This window comes from Pangasianodon hypophthalmus, chromosome 11 (assembly GCF_027358585.1).
Source record: "Pangasianodon hypophthalmus isolate fPanHyp1 chromosome 11, fPanHyp1.pri, whole genome shotgun sequence".
Classification (NCBI taxonomy): Eukaryota; Metazoa; Chordata; class Actinopteri; order Siluriformes; family Pangasiidae; genus Pangasianodon; species Pangasianodon hypophthalmus.
The window spans coordinates 20,602,517-20,624,506 of record NC_069720.1 but is presented as its reverse complement, the minus strand read 5'-3'; the positions used below and the strand labels follow the sequence as shown (position 1 = coordinate 20,624,506).

Genomic DNA, 21,990 nt, shown 5'->3' with positions numbered 1-21,990 from the left:
AGTTTCCTAACTTAATGAAAACTGATTAAATAGAAAAGGTCACGAGCGTTGTTCTTAAGAGGCATATAGAGCTCTACAGTGTGATTGACAGTGTTCATGGACAGGTGTGGAATGGAATGAGATTAATAATATAACATAGTATACCTGTATAATCATTTCAGCTTTTCTTATAACAGTATTATTGCACTGCTAATCATTTTCTTCTCTGCTTCACAGAACCGATTTCACCTGCAGATGATGACACGTATCCCTGCATCAGACCTGGTGGGGCTTCTGTTGGCAGTGCTGCAGCGGAGTGGCTGGCATGAGGGCATGGCTGTACTCTGCCAGGGCTGGGAAGAAGCTGGCCTTCTCGACCTCCTGAAGCTGCAGAGTAACACAGATAAGGGCAACTCTCATTGGAAACTCCGCGCTGCCCTTAACCTCTCGGGGAGTTCATTAGACCAAAAAGGCATATCAGATTTCCTGGAGCAGCACTTCAGCCAGGACCAGCATCCTCCAGCCTCGGTGCTGCTTCTTGGGTCCGATCCACAATGCGCCTCTGCTGTACTGCGCAGTGCCCATGACCTGGGGCTTACATTGCCTACTATACACTGGATTATGGGATATCCATTAAGCCCGGATGCCTTGCATTCCATTGGCTTACCACTGGGACTGTTGGCCTATGGCGAGGTTGATCGCAAGCCTCTGGACTTCTACATTCGTGACACTTTACAGCTGGTCAGTCGAGCAGTTGCTGCTGCCACACTCGTGCGGCCAGATCTTGCTCTTATCCAAAACATGGTGAACTGTTTTGATAAACCCAATAAACATGAACTACCTTCATCTGGACAGTACATTGCCAGGTAAATGCCTTTATTCTTTGAACAATGGATCTTTATTTTTTGACCAAAGGATTCAATTAAGGTCTTGGACTTACAGTTGGATAAATGTTTTTTTTTAGTTATTAAAGTCATTTCAAGGCTATAGTAGAAGTAGAAAGGTAAAGAGTCATAGGCATAAGTGCCTAACAAACACAAACATGGCAGGAAATTTTCCACAATTCAGCACTAATGAAACTCCTCAGTTGAGTGGCAAAATGTCCAGTTGTCCACTTACTGCTACTAATCATAAAGTTCTACTAGGTACTCTGTCAAAGCCTACCCATTCACCAGATTAAATGCCTAAAGGATCTATTTAGCTTATAAGACACTACATTCAACACATTCCTTATTTTACCAACAGGTAGGCATCTTTCTACCTTTCATAAACATATTGACCAGTTATTTATCTTTGCAAAACTAAAGCTGTACCAGGTGGCATACTACATACTACGTACTGCCTGGTTTTTGTATGGTACTGCCATCTGAACGTGAACACTTTTTGCACTCAACGGAAATGACAAATGAATAATTATTGGTTTGTAGTTCACTTCTTTGACCTGCACCATACTAGCCTCCACATGATCAACTGCCAATTTTAAAACCCAGTCAGGTCAATTGTTTTACACCAGCCTTGTATGGTGCCTCAGCCACTTCTTTTGTCAGAGGCTCTGCCTCTTTCTCTCGTAGAGAAGATTGCAGCTGATCCGTAAAACATTATCCACTGGTCCACACTTCATTTTACAGCTATTTTAGTCTTTTATCCTGGCATTAATATTGAACTACATAGCACTGACTTTCTTAGTCTGAAAAGACTGTTTGTATCAGAAAGAAAGTTATGGTATTTAAGAAACGCTTAGGCCCTGATTTACTAAAGGTTTTGGGGTCTAAAACCACATGCGGACATGCAAGCTAACAGGATCTATGGAGGATTGAGTCTTTCAAGTGAGCACTCTGCTAACGCTCAAAGGCATTTTAGGAAAGGCAATTTCTGCACAAGTTAATATGAATGGAGGGCAGGTATTGAATTTGTGGAATCTTGTTTTTTTGTCAGTTCAACAGTTAACTAAGTCTCAATAATGAGAGAAAATTATGCCTTGACAGAAATTATTCCTTGGTAAAAAATAATCAGAAAGTTTCTTAAAAGTATGGCTTATTATTAATATGATAAAGTTGGATTCTTGTTAGATATTCATTGTGTGCTGATGCCAACAGCATTTATACAGCCCTTGAAAAGTTTTTCATTAACATATACCTTATGAACTCAAGTCAACACTCCTTTATTTTAGGTTCATATTATGTTTTGAACAGTCTTTTCAATGTGTCTCATTTCAGTTTAACTTGCATTTACGGGAGTTTCTTTAATATCCGAACTAGATACAAAATATCATTTACATATTGTTTCCTCCACTGATTTTTCCGACACCGGCATCGTTATATCACCTGCCCTGTGCTCACTAACTATGCATGTAATTTATCTGATTGCAGTAATTGTTATTTGGGATCTAAGTAAATCAGGGCTTTAAAGTTGTGATGGATTAATCTGCTTGAATGTGCATATCTCTCAGGCTTGATTCATAACTCACTGAGTCCAAAAGCACATTATTGAATTTTTGAACTATTAAATTTTTGAGAAACTGTTGAATCCCATATTAGAAAAGGGGTCTGACAATAAGCTTTGTAAGTTACCAGTGAGTTGCCTATTCTTTAAGAAAAGCAGTAAAACCATTGGCATTTATCCTGGAGGGCAAGTGGGATTTGCAATACCAACTGTCTTATTCACAGTCTAGCAAATTTTCAAGTACTGAAAATAAATGGCCTGGTGAAATTCAAGCGATATGCAGTGGTTGATTTCAACTTTGGCTTTTTAATGCTTTTTTTAATGCATCAGGGTTATACAGCTATTGACTTTGGTGACTGCAGTGAAACTGCTAGTCTGGCAGCTGGAATGCAAACATGTTTTGGAGCTTTAAGCTGTATTCATGAGTTTCACTCAGATACCTTCCCACGAGGCAGGGATCACTCTTATCAAACGAGCCCACTGCTCCGTGTGGATTAGCGAGGTTTCACTCTTTTTCTCAAACCCTCCCTACAAACACAAGCAGGATTGCTCTGCGCTGTGGCCATGCAGAGAATTCTGCAGCTCAGTACAACAGGATAAAATCTGTCAAATAGACCCAAACACAATGTCAAACAATTGAGCGAGACAAAGCTTCAGTGCAAGGGAGACAGATCAATAGTCCTCAGTAGTGCTTATGCCAGTTACATTGCCATGAACAGGAATCATTTTCTGATTCGCCCTCCTGAACAGATTGCTGTTACAGTAAAGACAGCTTAACTGAATGATACTAAAATTATTCTCACCAAACATGACATTTAAATGTTGTCATTTGATACGTTATTTCCTTTAATCAATAATGAAGTGTGCACTATAACTCATTAGTTCATGGTGTACTCCTGAGGTTGTGAAAGACCAGTGGGGAATTAGCATTCATTTCATTGGTCGTCTCAGTGCGCTGTTTGCCCTGGCAGAGAAATGGATGTGAGCTGGTTTTAACTAATTAAAACCTGCCATCCTAAAAAGGAGGAACCATGGTCTGTAAATGCAATATCACTCAGCACCATGAGTGGTGGTGGGGGGGATTGTGGGGGGGGACGTCTGCATGTGGGCCAACTTGTGTCTCTCACAGACAAAATTAATGACAAAAAGGTTTCAGGCCAAATTGTGTTTTCCGATTTTTATTCCTTTAACTTTTTTTATGAAGAAGCTCACCATTGGACACACGCCATGTCTTTTATTGATGGCTGAAGATGTTCATTTCCAGGCCCGTGTAATAGGCCAGTCTGGCCCATAGACGCATTGCCTTGTCTAAAGTGACCTGAGCTCTTTCCTGAATCTTCAGCTCAGCCAGACAAGCAGCTCTAATTTATTGAAGGAGATGGAGTTTCACAACCACATATACTCTTTGTGAAAGCAAATCCTATAGTTTACAGTGCAAAAAGCAGCCAGATTGTGTCAGTCATCCAGATAGGTAATCCCTTTCCCCAGGCCTTCTGCTGGCCTGCTGATGGCAATAAGACAGACTTAACTATGGGTCACTGCTGTCACCAATGAGGGTTATCCTCCTTCCTGGAAGTGTAGAGGTATGATGAACACACCTGACCATAAGCTATTTGTCTTTACTGATGTGGAAGGTATATTTTGGTCTGCATTTTTGTTTTCAAATTCTGATGTCTGTTCTTTCACCCCCAGGTTTCTCTCAAACACATCCTTCATGGGGCTGACTGGTGCAGTCAGTGTGCAACGGAACATGTCACGCGTGCTTACAGCTCAGCGCGTGCACATCTGGAGGCTTCGGCGCGATGCTGTGGGCCAGCCCACCTGGGTGACAGTGGGCAGCTGGGAGGGCACCCAGCTGGATGTTGAGGAGCGAGGTCTGTGGCAGAGCTCAACTCCACGCCAACGCACCGAGGCACAAAAAGGTCGCGAGGGCAGCCGGTGGAGGCCCGGCTTCCCTGTTTCAGGGAGCCGTGTGCGCGTAGTCACCCTAGTTGAGCACCCGTTTGTGTTCACGAGAGAGGTGGACGAGGATGGCAACTGCCCAGCGGGACAGTACTGCCTGGATGCAGGTACCAACAGTTCAGAGATGTTGGATCGTTTTTTTGCCACGCGAGCACAAGGGAATAACACATTTCTTCCAGCGGAATACAGCAAGTGCTGCTATGGTTACTGCATTGACCTGCTAGAAAAGCTAGCCGAGGACCTGAACTTTGAATTTGACCTTTACATTGTGGGAGACGGGAAATATGGAGCGTGGAAAAGCGGCCGTTGGACAGGGCTGGTCGGCGACCTGCTTAATGGCATAGCTGATATGGCCGTCACCAGCTTCAGCATCAACTCAGCACGCAGCAAAGTAATGGACTTCACCAGCCCTTTCTTCTCCACCAGCTTAGGCATCCTAGTGCGAAGCAAGGACACGGCAGCACCCATTGGAGCGTTCATGTGGCCACTGCACTGGTCCATGTGGGTGGGCATCTTTGTAGCACTGCACATGACGGCACTCTTCCTCACCCTCTATGAGTGGAAAAGCCCATTTGGTATGACTCCACATGGGCGTAACCGCATGAAGGTGTTCTCCTACTCCTCAGCCCTTAACCTGTGCTATGCCATTCTGTTTGGCCGCACAGTATCAAGTAAAACACCCAAGTGCTGGACAGGACGATTCCTCATGAACCTTTGGGCCATCTTTTGCTTGTTAGTTTTGTCCAGTTACACAGCCAACCTTGCTGCAGTCATGGTTGGGGAAAAGACCTTTGAAGAGCTTTCGGGCATTCATGATGCCAAAGTGAGAGTTTTATTTCACACAGTTATTCCTAAAAGCTTTCGTGAGGTTCAGTGGTTTGCTCCACAGGTCACATAAATACAGGGTAAAATTTATTTGAAGGTCCCTACTTAAGGACTTTAAAAACATTAACAATACTCACAAATACACAATGCACAAAGTAAAGCTTAATACTACTTAGGATTGTCTACACTACTTACTCTCTAAAAGCATTCATAAACCCCTGTAAATGACTTATATTCTATCTGTTAAAAGTCTGGGGATGCTTTGCCTTTTTGGAAAATTTAAAGTAATTAACATAATGTTGATTTTCTGTGACCCCAAACACCCCCGAAACCTGTGCGAGAGACATTTACAGAGGAAGGAGGCAATACTTTTATTAGTAGAATGGCGTGACCGGTCACTCCACCTCAACCAATCGAGCTAAAAGAATCTTTCAAGAAACCTGGGAGAGCATTTCTGATGAATCCTGATTACTTTGTATAAAGAAAATGTCTGAAGAAATTACCTGTTAAAAGAATAATTTTTATTACAATATGATTTAACCACAAATATTAAATTGTGCTCCCCAAAACAAATCTGGTATTTAACAAAGCAGTTTGAAAAATTACATGTCCCCAAACTTTTTTTGTAGGCAGTATACACTCTTAAAAGTGTAGTGTTAATTAACAGCACACTAGTTGCGTTATATTTTGTGTCATATTGTGTTAAATACAACAAACAGAGAGAGAAAACAACTACACAAGTAGCCACCACGTTTAAAATTTTTGTTCAATCACTTTCTGGACTGCTGTTAACCTGCGCTTACATTTAGAGTACAGATTTTCATTTTTTCCCATAAGTTTGATGAGTACTGTGAAAGTAATGTAAAGTAGCCTTTACCTACAAGACTATGTAGATTTTAGCATTGCCAACTGTTAAATATGAGCTCACACTGGTTGCGTAAAAAGTAGAATCAAAAAGGCACTGTGCTGTTTTTAATATGTGTTTTAAGAGTCTATGTGTTTTAAATGTTTTATTACATACTGTATGTTCTTATGTAGGGACCTCATGTTGTTTTATGATGTTACAGATGTTACCAGAAGCATAAGGTGCTCTAACCACACTCTTACTTCCTGTATACCTGAAACAGGAGCTGCATTTATAATAGATTTAAAATAGACATACCAAAAATCAATGTATAAAAAAAAAGATGAGACAAACTCTGTGGTTCGTGAAATAAGGAGATAAAGCATAGTACATTACAGCAGGGCACACCATAATGCCCTAAATGTTCCTTCTGAAGATGCAGAAAGTGTACATTTTTGTATCACAAAGAACTGTTACAGTCTGAAAATAATCTGGCACCAAGTGTGTTGTCTGGCATCCTCTTTAGTTCCATTTTTCAGACACTTTTCTTCTAACGCTTATACATATGCTTATAATTCAGGCTGTGTGCTATTATTTAGCAAGTTTTATTTGCTGCTGAGAGATAACCAGTTGTGATTGAGGTTGTTGTTCTTGACTATATTGCTTTTGTTAATCCACATGTCTCCAGCTCCATCACCCTTCCCATGGGTTCCGCTTTGGCACGGTACGTGAAAGCAGTGCTGAGGACTACATGAAGAAAAGCTTTCCTGAAATGCATGAATATATGAGGAGATTCAATGAGCCAACCACCCCAGATGGTGTTGCTACTCTCAAGTAAGAGATCATGGCATTCAGTAAAACCAACTAAATACTCTACTATTTTATGTAAAACTGGAAACATTTGGTAATTTAAACCTTCGGTAAAGGTTCCATCGAGTGTACTGTTTGATTTGAGTAGTACTGTATTGTTTTTGATTCAACAATTAGTTCCAGTCCACTAATTTGATTGGACAAGCAGTGTTCCAAGAGTGCTGATATTTAGTATAACAGCACTGGGACATTTCAATGTTTGTACCATGCAACGCTCTATCCAGCCATGGCTTCTTTGGGAGCTAGTTTCATTAACAGAGCAAAAATAAACAAAATATTTGGCCATATTGTGTCTGAAATGTCAGTTACTTGATATTAATTTCTTGTTTATAGAACTGTTGTGTAAAAGTAATAACACACTTGCAATTGTGCTGTTGTACTGAATATCAGCATGACTGTGACTACCTGTGGCCTTGGCGAATTTGTGATTTGCCTACGGGCGAATCACAGCCATGCTGATATTCAGTACAACAGCACTCTCTCTCATGCGATATTGCTTACTTATACCACAGCAAGGTTGAATTCTGGGATCTGATTGGTCAGCTTGGGAGGCAGTGGCGGCTCAATGGTTAAGGCTCTGGGTTACTGCTGAGAAGGTAGTGGCTCAAGCCCCAGCACCGCCAAGCTGCCACTGTTAGTCCCTCGAGCAAGGCCCTTTACCCTCTCTGCTCCAGGGTGCCGTATCATGGCTGACCCCGTGCCCTGACCTCAGCCTCCTAGCAAGCTGGGATACGCAATGTGACAAAACAAAGGCTCCTTCTTAATACATTTTTGTTTTCTATAATAACTTGTCATTGTTAGTATAGTGAAGTAATAACAGGAACAGGTTTCATGGATGTTCCATAATGTTAAACATTTAACTTTTACTGAATAAAAAGTATAACGTGTTGTTCTTTAGTTAGTACACTTTAGCTGGCAAATTGTGGTTTCAAACACTTCTGAGAGGTAATGAAGAACACCTTGTTGTTGATTAGCTTCCAATAACAGCATGCCCTTGTCTTGTTTTATTACTTACTTATTAATGGGAGTTCTTATCAGATCAGGGAAGAACCTGGTATCTTAATATTGATAGTAGCAGGCATTGAAATAAATATGGTCCAGATTTTCTACCCGTCTCTCTTGATGTTTATTATTCTATACAGGGAGAAGTTCTGGGACTCCTTGTCTGCTGACACCTGTGTCTTCTTTGTTGTTGCTGTGCTGAAGTTGTGACACTGATTCAGGATGTGTGTGTGTGTGTCCATGACTGGTTCCTTGCATATAGTTGGTAGTCCAGGCCTATATGAAAAATAGATAGCACAGTCTTTGTTCCTACCTTTGTTTTGATTCAGTTTTCTTCCTGTTTCTAGTTTTGGAGTTTTCTTGCAGCTGAGCTGAACTTGGCCTTGTACCAAAGCAGATAACCATAATCAAATAACAAATTACAAAGATAAAGGCACATCATAACTGTAAGCATTTATGATCAACCATGTGCCTCAATTTTTTCGCAATTTCTTTCTAATGGATTTATTCTCTCCAATAGCTGGTAGTATTGTGACACTAGTTTGAAAATATCTGTACTTGTATTGGAGTAAGAACTTAAAAGAACCCAATAAAATATAGAAATGGTCAGATTGTTTCAAGAGATACCAGCTGGGTGCCAAATTGTTATTAATCTGTGTACTCTCTTCATGTGTAATGGTTTTAACAAACCCAATAAAACAGTCATATTGGGAGCTGGGAAATATATATTGAAAGCTATATTTTGCCTTTGAAGACAATCATGATTTACTGTATACGCCTTTGGGCAGTCCTTTTCACACCGACCTAGATATGCTGTTTAATTGGGAGAAAACAAATACTTTCTTTCTCCACATTTCACTGACCTGTCTGAACTTTAGAATAGAAAATGTTGGCTATGTAAAAAGTTTCTCCCACTGGCTAAAATCTTTAGTATGATAGCTCCTTAATCAACAATTGTGCTGCTGTCCTTATAGTAGCACCAGGAATTTGATCCCTCTATTGTGCATTGCTGTGTATTAATTTTCCATCTCGTTTAGGGTGACACTAGATTTATGGGTGTGCTTGCTTAGGAACAGTTAGCCTGGACAAATGATGATGGTTCCATTTGCAACTGACAGGGAGGCAGAGTCTGACTGATGAAAACCTTGCTGTGCATATTTAATCAAACAAAGAATAGCCATGTAGGGAAGGGTGTGTGTGTGTGTGTGCGTGTGTGTGTGTGTATGTGTGTGTGTGTCTGTGTGGTTGTGTGCATGTGCATGCAGTTCTATAATCCCCCTCTCTTTGTGTTGTGAAGGACAGATCCCCCCAAGCTTGATGCTTTCATCATGGACAAAGCTCTGCTGGACTACGAGGTATCCATCGATGCCGACTGTAAGCTGTTGACTGTCGGCAAACCCTTCGCTATTGAAGGTTAGACATACACTTCTCTATCTGAACCTTCTTGACAATATCTTCTTAATATAGGTCACCCTGTGCGCACATACAAAGCAACATTCTAAGGATTTATAGAATTAAGTGCATATTCTATTGCACAAGAGGATAACAGCAGGGGTTATGTAAAAGCAGGAAGTAAAAGTGAAATCATTGTTGTGGAAACAGGTGGAATGGAAACGCCAGTTACAGATGGATCATGATTTGTTGTAGCTGTAACTAGAATTGATTGCCATTGTTAGTTCAGACATTTTGACATTTTAGAGAAACGTTGGGCTTACCCAGCTGCATGGTGGTCAGCAACAGGTAACACGGACACCTCACAGTACCAGCACTACTGAGTTGACTGTGTGGAGTTCTGCATGTTCTCACCGTGACCGCACAGGTTTCTTTCATGTTCTCCAGTTCCTTCCCACCTCACAAAAACATACAGGTAGGTGGACTGGCTATGCTAAATTGCCTGTAGGTGTGAATGAGTGCGTGAATATGTGTGTGCATAGTACCCTGTGATGGAGTGGTTTCCCATCCAGGGTGTATTATGCCCAGCACCCAGTGTTCCTGGGATAGGGTCCAGATCCACTGCAACCTTGACTATGATAAAGCAGTTACTGAAAATGAATTAAGGCATGAATGCGTAAGGCCAACCTTTTTCTAAAATGTCAGAATGTCTTAACAGAATGAAGTTTCTTAAAACCAAAAGTTGCTAGAACTGTAACGTTCTATTGCAGTTTTGATTTTAATAATCTTCAGTCTGTCAGGTTTTCTGGTGTAATATTTTTACATAACATCTATAAACATTTCTACAATACTGCTGTAGCATTTTCGATAATGTTTGTTAATTACAGCAGATATTTTCAGAGCACTGCAGGAATTTTGAACAAAGACATGTTAAAAATTTCACTGATAAATTAGTCTCTGGGTTCTTACAGACAAATTGAGCCAAGCACAGTTTTTAATTTTCTAAGCCTGCACTGAAAGGTGTGCATCCCTTTTTTGGAATTAAAGGAAAGAGAGATAGAGTTGGGGAGTGAGAGTCTGAATGAGGGGATGTTCTGATCTCATGTTTTCATATTTTAAACTCCTGAGCGTATTTCACAGCTCACCAGGTTTGAAATTTGTCTGGAAGATTTCTTTCATGAGACTCACTGGCCGTGTTTTTTAGCAGAAAGCAGCTATTCAACCACTGAGACAGGAACAGATTCTTCACAAAAAGGGTATGGGAAAGGTTCCACAGTTCTGTCCTGGGGAGAAAGAGGAAGAAAGTTCAATAATTTGTGAGGAGAGAGAAGAATAAGCTTCGCACTACAGCCAACTAGTTTGAAGTTTCTCGATTTTACAAGCCTGACACTGAGATGAGATTAAAGCAATAATCAGGGATTTCTTCTTATTGTTGTTGTTAACGTTTAGTTGACCATTTACCTCAGTTGCCCTCAAGATTAAAAATATCTTATAATTTCTAGTTCAGTTAGAATGTTAGTTGCTCATCCCACGTCTTCTCTGCATTAATTATCTGCCTTACATCATGGCTGTGTCCTCTGATTGCTTGTGGCCAGATTTTCATCTTGCACTGCTGACTCATAATTATTGTTGATACAGGGTTAGAGGACATCTTACTAAAATCAGTATGTCTGGGTTGTACTCAAATTAAAACTAAGCTGGTATGTGCACTCAAATTGTTACACTTGATGAAGAAACAAACAGGGAGCATATTCGGGTGGCTTAATGGTGTTGAACAGGGAAATCTGTTCTAAAATCTCTGTACCATTCAGCTGATTGCTTGGTTTTGACAGGAAGGGAATGTATGTTTTTCTGTGGTTTCTTTGTCCTGCCAGTGTTTCTCTAACCCCCACTTTGTCATTGACTCACCTTCACTGTTTACGCTTGAGATGGAATAAATAGCATTGCGCTCACAGCCTGATTGGAGCCTGGACTGACTTACGTGCTGTTTCCTCGGCAGGTTATGGAATCGGACTGCCCCAGAACTCGCCTCTCACATCTAACATTTCAGAATTCATCAGCCGCTACAAATCCGACGGCTACATGGACATGCTGCACGACAAGTGGTACAAAGTGGTACCCTGTGGAAAGAGAGTCTTCGCCATGACAGAGGTGAGAGTGACAGCTTCCTGCATTTTGACTGAAATAGAATTGCATTTCCAAAACCCTAATCCTAGTGAAGGAATACTAAAACCTAGGCACCTGTGCATGAACCTAAGCAGAGGTGCCCCCACCCTCCACCCCCACCCCGAGAAGGTGGTCTCTAACTTGTGAATTTACCCTTTGGGATGAATATCTATCTATCTATCTATCTATCTATCTATCTATCTATCTATCGATCTATCTATCTCTTTCTTGCTTTTTTCCTTGCAAACTCATAAGCCAAATGATCAGAGTCAAGCTCTTTTACAAGCTCCTATTTCTACTAATGACCAGCAGTGACAGCATGTTGAGTCATCTTTGGCCCATTTTAATATGGCGTTTGTTTTTTTATCCCAACGCATTAGGAAAGATTAATGTTCTCTAAAATTTTCGTTTCTTTGACGCATGTAGTATGGATTTACACTACATGCATGTTTATTTCATCCAAATACCTAGTTAAGGTAATAAGGACATGACTGACCACTCACTGGATACACATTCAGAGCCACACAGCTATAACATTTCAACAGTTTATTTCAGATTCGGTGATTTTACATTCATTGGTTCTCTGTTTTGTGTTGTGTGGGAGCATAATCACCTAATCCAGGGGTTCCCAAACTTTATGAATGGGGTCGTGAGGGAAAGTCTCAATCTCTATTTATTTTACAAATTAATATGAGAAATATCACTCTAATGAAAATGTATTTTATGTGTTAATATATTGAAATGTTACTGGGAGTGGCATTCAATCAATCCACATTTAAATTAAAAGTAAATGAGCAGTTAGTTTTTTTTTGTTTGTTATCCTGACTTGCTGCAAAAATATATAGGAATTCAGCGATAAAATAGACTAATTTCCCCGTCACTCTACCTCCAGTAAACAAACTAGTGTCTACTTATGTATGATTACTTATGCACAATTTTATACCGTTATTGAGTACTAACTTTAACCGATTTTTCTATTACGGTTAGTGTTTGAATTTTAAAATCCTCTCATGTAGCCTTCAAAGCTTTTGAAAGATCTGTTTATGCAGGCCAGTCTTCTGAATTTTCTACATTAGTAAATATTTTTGAATGTAAGGTCAGAGTTTTGGATTTGAGATGCAGTTCAGGACAATAGTCACAACAACGGTGGAAGGTTATTAAAAAAAAACAGCGCTTGTCAGTGTGTTTCACATCACTGTGCATGAAATGACTAATAGTCTACAGTTTGACTTGGAAACCAGATGGACAGGGATGTTTTGGCTCTGATGTGCCACACACAAGCAAATTCATGCGTCAAGTATAAACCAGGCTCCACTGCTTCACGTCAGGCCGGGTATAAAAACACACCCTGTCATGTTTTATTCCTTATGTATCACTCAAAGCTGGAGGTGACAGTGGAAAGAGATGCGCCCTTTTAAACACATCTCCTGATTTTTTAAAAGGTGTCTCAAGACATGCAAGCTCACCCTTCCCACTAGACAGTCATGGAGTATTCCTCTTTTAGTCACTTGATAACACATATGTGACTGACATAATAAAATGTTCACGTTACAGAAATCCTACATTATAAAAATGGAATTTAAAGAATGGTCAAGGCTTGTGGTTGCAGAAACTCATAATGTCCATTTGTGAACCCATTGCCTAATCAGCCTAAACATTATGCTCATGATGGCCCCCTAGTGGCCAGGTCTTCTGGGCATATGCCCAGTTGGCACGGTTGTTAATCTGTCTCTGCCTAAACCCAATTATTTAAAAAAAAAACACAATTGCAATATTTCTGTGAATGAAAGGCCAGAAAATCATATCCAATTTTGTACCCAGTGTCCATCATTTCTGGTTGAGGAGGAAATCCGATATAATACAGATTTATCTCTTTTCTAAGCTCTTTATAACTCATGTAATGAATTTTGAATTGCTAACAGGAATACAGGGGGCTATGCCCCCTTCCTCTACACAGATGTAACTGCAGGCCATCTGTCATGAGCCACTGGACCATGTTATTGCACAATTATTTGCTGTTTAACCTGATCAAACAATGCCACTGGGATGTTTTAAAAAAAGACTGAGAAAAAAAAAACAGAAAACATATGATGCTGAAGCTTATGCCATCTGGTCTGGGATACAGCTATACCCAGGTAGCCAATTACTGAATGTTCAACAAACCAACCATATTTTTCAAATAAATTAAACAGAGTGTCTTTTCCGACTTGTCCAGAGCTACCTTCTTGTCTGTACAGTGCAGGCGTTCATCCTCAGCTTCAGTTCCTTTGTCATATTGAGTTCGATCAGCCTGTATAGGAAGTTACCTTATATCATCATCTTATGTCAGACATGTGCTCTCGATTAGTTATAAAACAAAGCCAGATTCTGGAGTACATGGCATATTGAGCTCTTATTAACCTTTTGCCATTTATAATGACCTTGAGTAGCTCCTGTAATCTGTTACACCAGTAAGTTAACATCAAGATTGAGAAATATGTACCCCAGTGTGCAAAATATTCTAAGTTAATTGAGGGCAAAATTATCATGGCCTCAGCTAAAACGATTATTCCTTATCAATCCATTTTATATCCTCCGGCTTTAATGGCATCAGCTAGACATTGATAAAGGGGCAGGGTGTTGTGAGATTGTTCGAGTAGCTCTAGAAGTGCACCAAACACATCGAGTTGGCATTAAAGGGATGCCCTTGTGTTTTCCACAAAGGAGGATTATGGGTGTTAACACAACAGTGTTTTGGTCAATGGTTCAAATCTGACTTAAAGGACAGCTTGTTTTACTCTTGTTCCGTGACCGGGACATGTTTTCCTGCTGTACATTTTGTTTCCGGCATTTGCCAGTGAGAATAGTTCCTTGACCTTGAAATCAAACCTACGTCATGGCAGTGAAAGCAACAAATCCTAACCAAGGAAGATTGTTTGTCAACATAGCATTTGCCGAAAGTATGGCACAATGAAACTGAGAGGTATTATGTGAATTATAGAAGCAGTAAATAAAATAATCAGGAATTCCTGTTAAAGTGAATTATTGGTAATTAATTGGTAAGTATTTAGTAATTAATTGATAATTGGATTAATTATGAACGAGCTGGCTATTGCTGATGTTCATATTTCAATATTTAAAAACATTTCTGGTATTTTTTTTAAAACTTTCTATCTAACAATTATCAATTATATTATACTATATTATTGATTCAGTTTCAGTTTTACACATTTTTTGCTCATTTGGACCTAATCTCAGAGATTTCAGGATCAGAGGAACAGATGCCTGCTGCAAGATCAAAATTCTTTTCCTGAAGTGGTTTAGAAATAGATGTTGACCTGGGCAGTGTGATAGGTGAACTGATTCTATCTGGACTAGAGGATTTGAAGAACCACTGAAGGCGGGGAGACAGTATTCTACTGCAGTCTTCTCCAGCTCCTTTTCTCATGCCCTCAGGTCAAAAAGAGCAGAGGAGACACCCGCCATTCATGAGAGATTTCCTCCCCCTTTCTCATTCTTCATTTTCAGATTGTGACAGGAGTCACTTGTGACAAAGACACAATTGTGAAACCATTTGTGGTCATATTTTTTAATAATAAAAAAAGGTTTGTAAAAGACATCTCAGGGATTTATGTTCCATTTTCTACATAATCTAAAACTATTCCTCAGTGAGAGACCATTATTTGACCCTGTTTATTCTGGGATTTATATAAAATATATTATGATTGGCCTTGAATACTGCTCAGAGGCATGCATGGGCAAAACTACATGACATGTATGTTGATGCATGATGTAAAATTAAATCTGAAATATAAATGTTTTAAAATAAACTGCAAAATAATTGAAAATTATGAAGGATAAATGGCATCATCATTGCCACATCAGATATTAAAAGTAATATTAGCATTCTAATGCTAGTTATCCTTCAGAAACCTCTCTGGCGATATGAAACATGAATGTTCAGTCATTTGTACTGTCTCATTGGTATGTAAAATACTACTTTTCCATATGTGTAGGTGTGTAAAAGCTGTTACGCTATTCATGACCTGCTCACAAGCATAAGGTGTTGCCTTTGATACGGTAGCTTTAGTGAGGTTGCCTGCGTTAATTCTGCATTTAAATATTGCGGTCTTTACTGTTTTTACCAGCCTTTGTGGTATTTACTGCTTCAAATGTTGAAATTTTTTGACACCTCAATGTGGCGTTACTCATGGAAGTTAAGTGTGCAGTCAGTGTCAGTGTAATTACAATGCAGTTGACGTAAATGTAAGGGAAATATTGATATTTTTTCAAATTTGTCTTATTCACAGTGTCTCTATACCTTTACATCTATATAAAATACCTAATGACAACACGCTGTCTAACTAAACCATTGCTTCAGTCATTAGCTAGATTGTAGTTGCCGTCTATAATTTTCTGGTTGCCTAGCAACATGGTTCTCATGATTGTTCTCACAACAGTTTACATGATGTCACTGCGCAAAGTATTTTCTCTATGCAGTGGTGCAGTGGGTAGCGTTGCCGCCGCATTGCTTCAGGGTCCCCGGTTTAGTGTGGGTTACTGTCTGTGCAGAGTTTAGCATATTCTTCCTGTGTATGTGTGGGTTTCCTCCGGGTTATCCGGTTCCCTTTCACCTCCCAAAAACACCCTGGTGAGCGGATTGGCTACGCTAAGTTTCCTCATAGTGGGAATGAGTGTGTGAACGTGTGTGTGTGTGTGTGTGCGCATGGTGCCCTGCAAGGGACTGGCGTCCCATCCAGGGTGTAATCCTGGGATAGGCTCCAGATCCAGTGCAACCCTGACAAGGATAAAGCAGTTACTGAAAATGAATGAATGACGTTAAATGACATTATTTATTATGGAGAGTTTCAAACTGCTAGACATTTCTCACATTTACAGAAGCAAACCAAGCAACTCGACGACTCGTATATGAGCATGGCTTCGATTTCAATTAGATGAAATGATTTTTTAAAAATTCCAATTAGTTCTAGTCAGTAGGATCCATTCTCCATCAAAGGCGCTCCTGAGAGGATGCAGTGCATCTTTGCAATGAATCCTGAATGCCATGACACAGAGAGACCTCAGCTGCCTTGGGACGGAAAGAAATACAATGCCCCCTGCTGCCTGGCCCGGGTATCACACGGACACTTCAAAGGGGCCTTTTCAAAGGGATTTCAGGTTTCATTCCTCTGACAGAGACAAGACACCTAGGGCTGAGAACTGCTATTTCACAAAAGCCTTCCAACATCCATGCATTCATTCTTCAGCTTATCTCACACAACACTGGTATGAAGGTTCAGGAATGCATGGAGCATTTGTACAGATATATTTCATTCTTACACTTTTTTTTTTAATTAACTTGCATGCTGAAAGCTCCTTTTCGGTAGAAATAAAGTGTGTGTGCTTTATTTCTCCATAGGTCTGTTTAGTTCCATATTGGTAATGTAGACTGCTGACTGTGACTGATCTGTCACACGTGGAGTAATTGCCTGCTTGACTATGCATTCCTGAGACTTTCTTATGATATTATACATCATGATTCTTTCATTCAAATTCAAATTCAAGTTTTCTTGGTCAGACACACAACCATACACAGAATGACGTGCAGTGAAATGCTTTTCCGTGCAGTGAAATGCTTTCTGTTCATTTAGTTTAATTTACTGTTATTTGTTTAGCACTTTTAACAATAGACGTTGTGGAAAAGCAGCTTTACAGAAATCCAGATGTAGATTTCGATTTCAATCCCTAATGAGCAAGCCAGAGGTGACAGTGGAAAGGAATATCTCCCTGAGACAAAAAGGAACCTTCAGAAGAACCAGACACAAAAGGGAATCCATCCTCCTCTGTATAATATGACTAAGTAGGGATGCATTGATATAGTTTTTTGCAGACCAAATACGAGTATGAGTACATGTCTTTGGTATTCATTAATTATTAGCGAAATGAGTAATCTACTTAATATTAGCAATCAGTGGCTTCACAGAAGTCTATATTTAGCTCTGTCTAGGTTAGTCGCTGCGGTGTGTTGCTAGCAGTCAGCTCCTTGTGCTCAGTTTTATGTTTAAGATGTTAAGCCCTTGAAATGGTATCTTTAAGAGAGAGCGTGAGTGAGAACCAAACTGAGTGCACAGAACAGTATCAGTGAGCATGCTGTGAATTGCATCTTGACTTGCAAACAACATGTAGACCTGGCGAGCAGAGGTGTCTTAGCGCTCAGTGCTCGCAGAAGTGAAATACTCTCCCTCACGTTTCTTTTACAGTTTCTCTACATGCTCACTTTCTACACTTGTGAATACCATTGTGTGCCTCCAAAACATAACACCTTGCCCTCATTTTTAATGACTATGCATGCTGCCCTCACATTGGTTACTGAAGATACTGTTTCAGTGCGGTAAGATGTTTTATCAGGTGTTGTAGAAAGATGCTGTAGTAGCTCCTCTTAGTGTTTTCACAGAGCACAGTTTACAGTCGATTAGATATGCCTTTATCATACAGTGGTCTAAAAGGGTGCACACTGTGAGCTATTCTTTGGTGTCACTGAAGAGGCAAATAATGGTAATAATAAAACTGCGTGGTTTGTTATCTCTGTTTGTTCAGAGAAGTGCTTTATCTTGCAGACATTTCCATAATGCGCTGTATATAATCTGATTGTACTTGACATGTAATCATGTGGCATAATTCCATTTTCCATACTAAGACTTGGTTTAATATTTCTTATGATTCTGATACAAATAACACTATTAAAATGTGTGATCTCGTCTCCCTGCAGACGCTGCAGATGGGTATCCGGCATTTCTCAGGGCTGTTTGTGTTGCTGTGTGTGGGCGTGACTGGGGCATTACTCACTCTCGTAGGTGAACACGCCTTCTACCGTTTGGTTCTTCCTCATATCCGTCGTCGGCAGAAATTCAAGTATTGGCTCCATACCAGCCAGGTGAGACACCATCATATGTTTATCTTTATCCAAGGTTCAACCCGTGGTCTGTTTCTAAATCACCTGTGTAAAATTTTGACTCTGCCCACTCTAATAATAGCATGGTCATTGCTCTTTTAGACCTGTAGAGTTAACTCATTACACTGGCGCAACGGTTCCTGTGCTTGGTCCTGGAGTACCCCGTGTTCTGCACATTTTAGTGTTTTTCTTGCCCTAACACTCCCACTTCAACTGAGAGCAGGGAAAACACCAAAATGTGCAGGACAGGAGGAACTCCAGGGCCAGGGATGGGAACCTGTGCTCTAACTAGTGATTAATGATGTTACGTCAGAGACGTGAGTGGTGTAACTAACTGATAACATATTCATACATTTCAAATCATCAGCATAACAGAAGGTATTTTGTAAATATAAAAAATGTTATGCATTTCAATATATTGTTTTTTTTTAGAAGAATCTAATAGTACAGTTGTTCTGTTGCTTGTTCTTAATGATCATTACGCATTTTTTTAAAAATGACCTATAACTAATGTCTCAAGTTTTTCAAACTTGTTAGTTTATTTTGTCTAGATTTTGTGCTGTCCTGAGAAAGTAACAAACTGTAACAATTATGAAATGTATGAAATATGTTTTTATTTATTTATTATTGCATTACCCAAACTTAAGTTCTCAAAGAAAATGACTGCCATCTGGTGGTTGAAGAGTGTAAATGTGAAAACATAAACCAAATTCACAACAAGAGAAATAGTTCCCTCGTGGAAGCAGGTAGTGTTGGTGCTTCCAGGTTTCAGTCCTAAACTGAAACACTTCCTGAGACACTGACTATTCATACAAGGATAGGTTTACCACTGACCAAATGATCGTGACCCTTTCCAGAACTTCTAAGGAAAAGGGGGATCTCTGGTGGCACAGAGTGGGGAGAAAGACATGTTCAAAGCCCAGTCCTAGCATTTAATAATACCATGGTTATTGATATTATGTTCTACATTTTACTCAAAAACAAGCTGATAGGTGGACTAGCTATTTTAAATTGCCCCTAGGTGTAAATGTGTGTGTGGATGTCCCCTGCATCAGTCTGGCATCCCATCCGGATTGTATTTCTGCCTTGGCGTTCCTGGGATAGGCTCCAGATCCACCACAACCTTGACCAGAATAAAGTGGTTGCTGAAGACAAATGAATAATTCTGTCAGGGCTTATTGATTTTTAGAGCTGAATGCTTTCATTTCTTTGAGATAATTACTTGTTTTACTACAGAAAATTCACCGAGCGCTGAATATGACTTACGAGGATGTAAAACGACAGAGAGCCAATGCAGAGAAAAGGTATTGACTTGACCTCATCTTAATTCATTCTTGTGTCTTTATGACAGTCACATGTTTTTTTATGTTGATTATTGGTTAATAATGTAACCTAGTGTCAGTTTGTAATGCTATTACTAATTTGATTAATTCTATAGCTGTAATATTCAGAAGTCCCAGCCGGCACAACCTCCACCACCTCCGCCGCCAGGATCCTTCGCCAAGTGGAATAACGAGAGCAGCCGGGCGGCCAAAGAGCTCAAGGACAACAAGAGGGTTCACTTTAACCTGGAGACGCTGAACACACGCCGCCTCCTCGCCCGTGTAGTTGGAGAAGGCAGTCAGGGTACTTCTGGATCTGCATCTGGGTCCGGATCTGGTTCTGAATCTGCACCCAGTGGAAGTCGGGTATCGAGAGTGTGTGAAAATGGCGGGCCAGTGCCTCTACAGCCACTCCCATCCTCTCCACCTCACTCAACAGACCCTCCCAAAGATGGAGAGCTGGAGGAGCTGCAGGAGAAGATCGAGGAGATCCGTGGTCAGCTGAGGGATGCTCTGGCCCGCCGGGCCCAACTTCAGACTGCTCTCGCCAAAGAACGTGCTGCTGCTGTGATTCCACTGACCCAGGAGGGGCCACCCACAGTCACAGCCACAATTTGCCGCTCCCTCGTCAAAGATTTGGAAGGAAAAAGGTGATGCTGTCGCTTTCAGCACAGCTCAGAGGGGACAATGCAATGAACAACTGAAGGCATCCTGTTTCTGATAGCAATCCAAAGGCTTTCAGTGATGCCTAGAATCTGCTGCAGTCCTCATGCTATGGCATCATCAGGCTCTAGGGCACTGTTATGCTTATGAGAACAGCAAGGGGACACGGATTTGCCCATTTTCTAAAGAAATTCAGAACTTCAGCACCCTATCATGAAGACCCAAAAGAGAAATGTAGCCATGCAGCTGAGGCCTAAAGAAATCCAAAGCTCTCTGGATATAAGGCAGGACACATCAGCATGGCTATATCATGTCTCCTCTTGTGTGGAGAGTATGCACAGGATTTCTACATGCTCCTCTCTGCAGATGTGTTTTTGCGGTTCATGGGAGCACTGGCTTGGGATTTGAAACATGACCTAAAATCTGTCAATAGTTAAGAAGAAAAAAAAATTGGTGGGTTTTAAATGTTTTGTTCAGTTATGCAGTATTTGATCTGAAATTATAGTATTGTTAATTGGGCCTGAATGTTTTTCACAAATAAAGTCTAATATAAGAACGGCTAATGACAGTTTGTTATTCATGATTTCTTCTGAGGATAAATGTGATAATGACTCAATATCTCAAAGGTCAGAAAATTGGATGGGATATCCATAGGATCCTTTTTTTAACCTGTTAATTTTAACTCGTTAAAATTTTAACTCATCCACAATCATGAGCAGTATTTTGGTTTTGACTGTTATGACAGAGGTGATGGTCACCATGTGACCCTGTGTGTGGCTTTCCTCTCAGTTACACTATGATCATATTAGCAATTTGAAACTTGAAGGTAAGAGCTCTCATAAAAAATAAGCCAAAAGCATTCAGTGTGTTTTAAGAAGGAGGTCACAACTATACACTTATGCAGGCTACACCTGCTTGACCAAGTGATAAATTTTTTTTAAAAAGGTTTTGTTTTTAGTGATAAATTTAAATGTTGTAGTTTTTTCTTTTAATTCTTAACTATTAAAAAATAAAATTATCCTAAATTAAATCCTAAAATCCTACCATAGATTCCTCAAAGTAAGGACCAACAATGGTGGAAAATACAAGGGTTTTTTTTTTTTTTTCCCCTGGCACCAATCTCTGGCACCAATAAATTTCCAAAATATTAATCCATACATTTAAATAATGTGGTTATTTTCTTTTTAATGTAAAATAAATCTGTAATGATGTGGCCTGTGACTGTAAAAATTTTGAACCTCTGCTCTAGACATTAAGTTGCTCCTAAATTATCACAGGCATTGGAAAGACTTGGAAAATATGTCTGTATGTACATCCTTACAAAAAAAATCATTATGTAGCAATGATTTATATGGTTTCAGTATTATTCACTTTTAGAAGTAGATATTGTGTTTCTAACCATTGCAGCTAGGATGCTTATTTATAGCATTGCTCATTTGCCAGTACAACGATGGGATTTTCAGTGTTTGCTCTAAGCTAATAGTGGATTATACACATTGCATATACAGTATGTAGACACATTGTCTAGTTAGTTGTGTTTTTCATAAACCCACTAATAATATCAATGGCAATTGGGTAGCAGCACCAAATGC

General features: G+C 39.9%; 1 protein-coding gene across 1 annotated transcript in view; it reads left to right on the top strand.

Annotated features, from left to right (window-relative positions):
• grin3bb (glutamate receptor, ionotropic, N-methyl-D-aspartate 3Bb) overlaps window positions 1–21,722 on the top strand; it is a 50,460-nt gene extending 28,738 nt beyond the window's left edge. The window contains exons 2-9 of the mRNA XM_026922509.3: window positions 217–845; window positions 4,114–5,206; window positions 6,741–6,886; window positions 9,222–9,337; window positions 11,316–11,467; window positions 18,231–18,395; window positions 19,650–19,717; window positions 19,852–21,722. Coding sequence (XP_026778310.1) covers window positions 217–845; window positions 4,114–5,206; window positions 6,741–6,886; window positions 9,222–9,337; window positions 11,316–11,467; window positions 18,231–18,395; window positions 19,650–19,717; window positions 19,852–20,389 — 2,907 coding nt within the window. The 3' untranslated portion in view covers window positions 20,390–21,722. The remainder of the gene's footprint in view (window positions 1–216; window positions 846–4,113; window positions 5,207–6,740; window positions 6,887–9,221; window positions 9,338–11,315; window positions 11,468–18,230; window positions 18,396–19,649; window positions 19,718–19,851) is intronic.
• The last annotated feature ends 268 nt before the right edge of the window (window positions 21,723–21,990 follow it).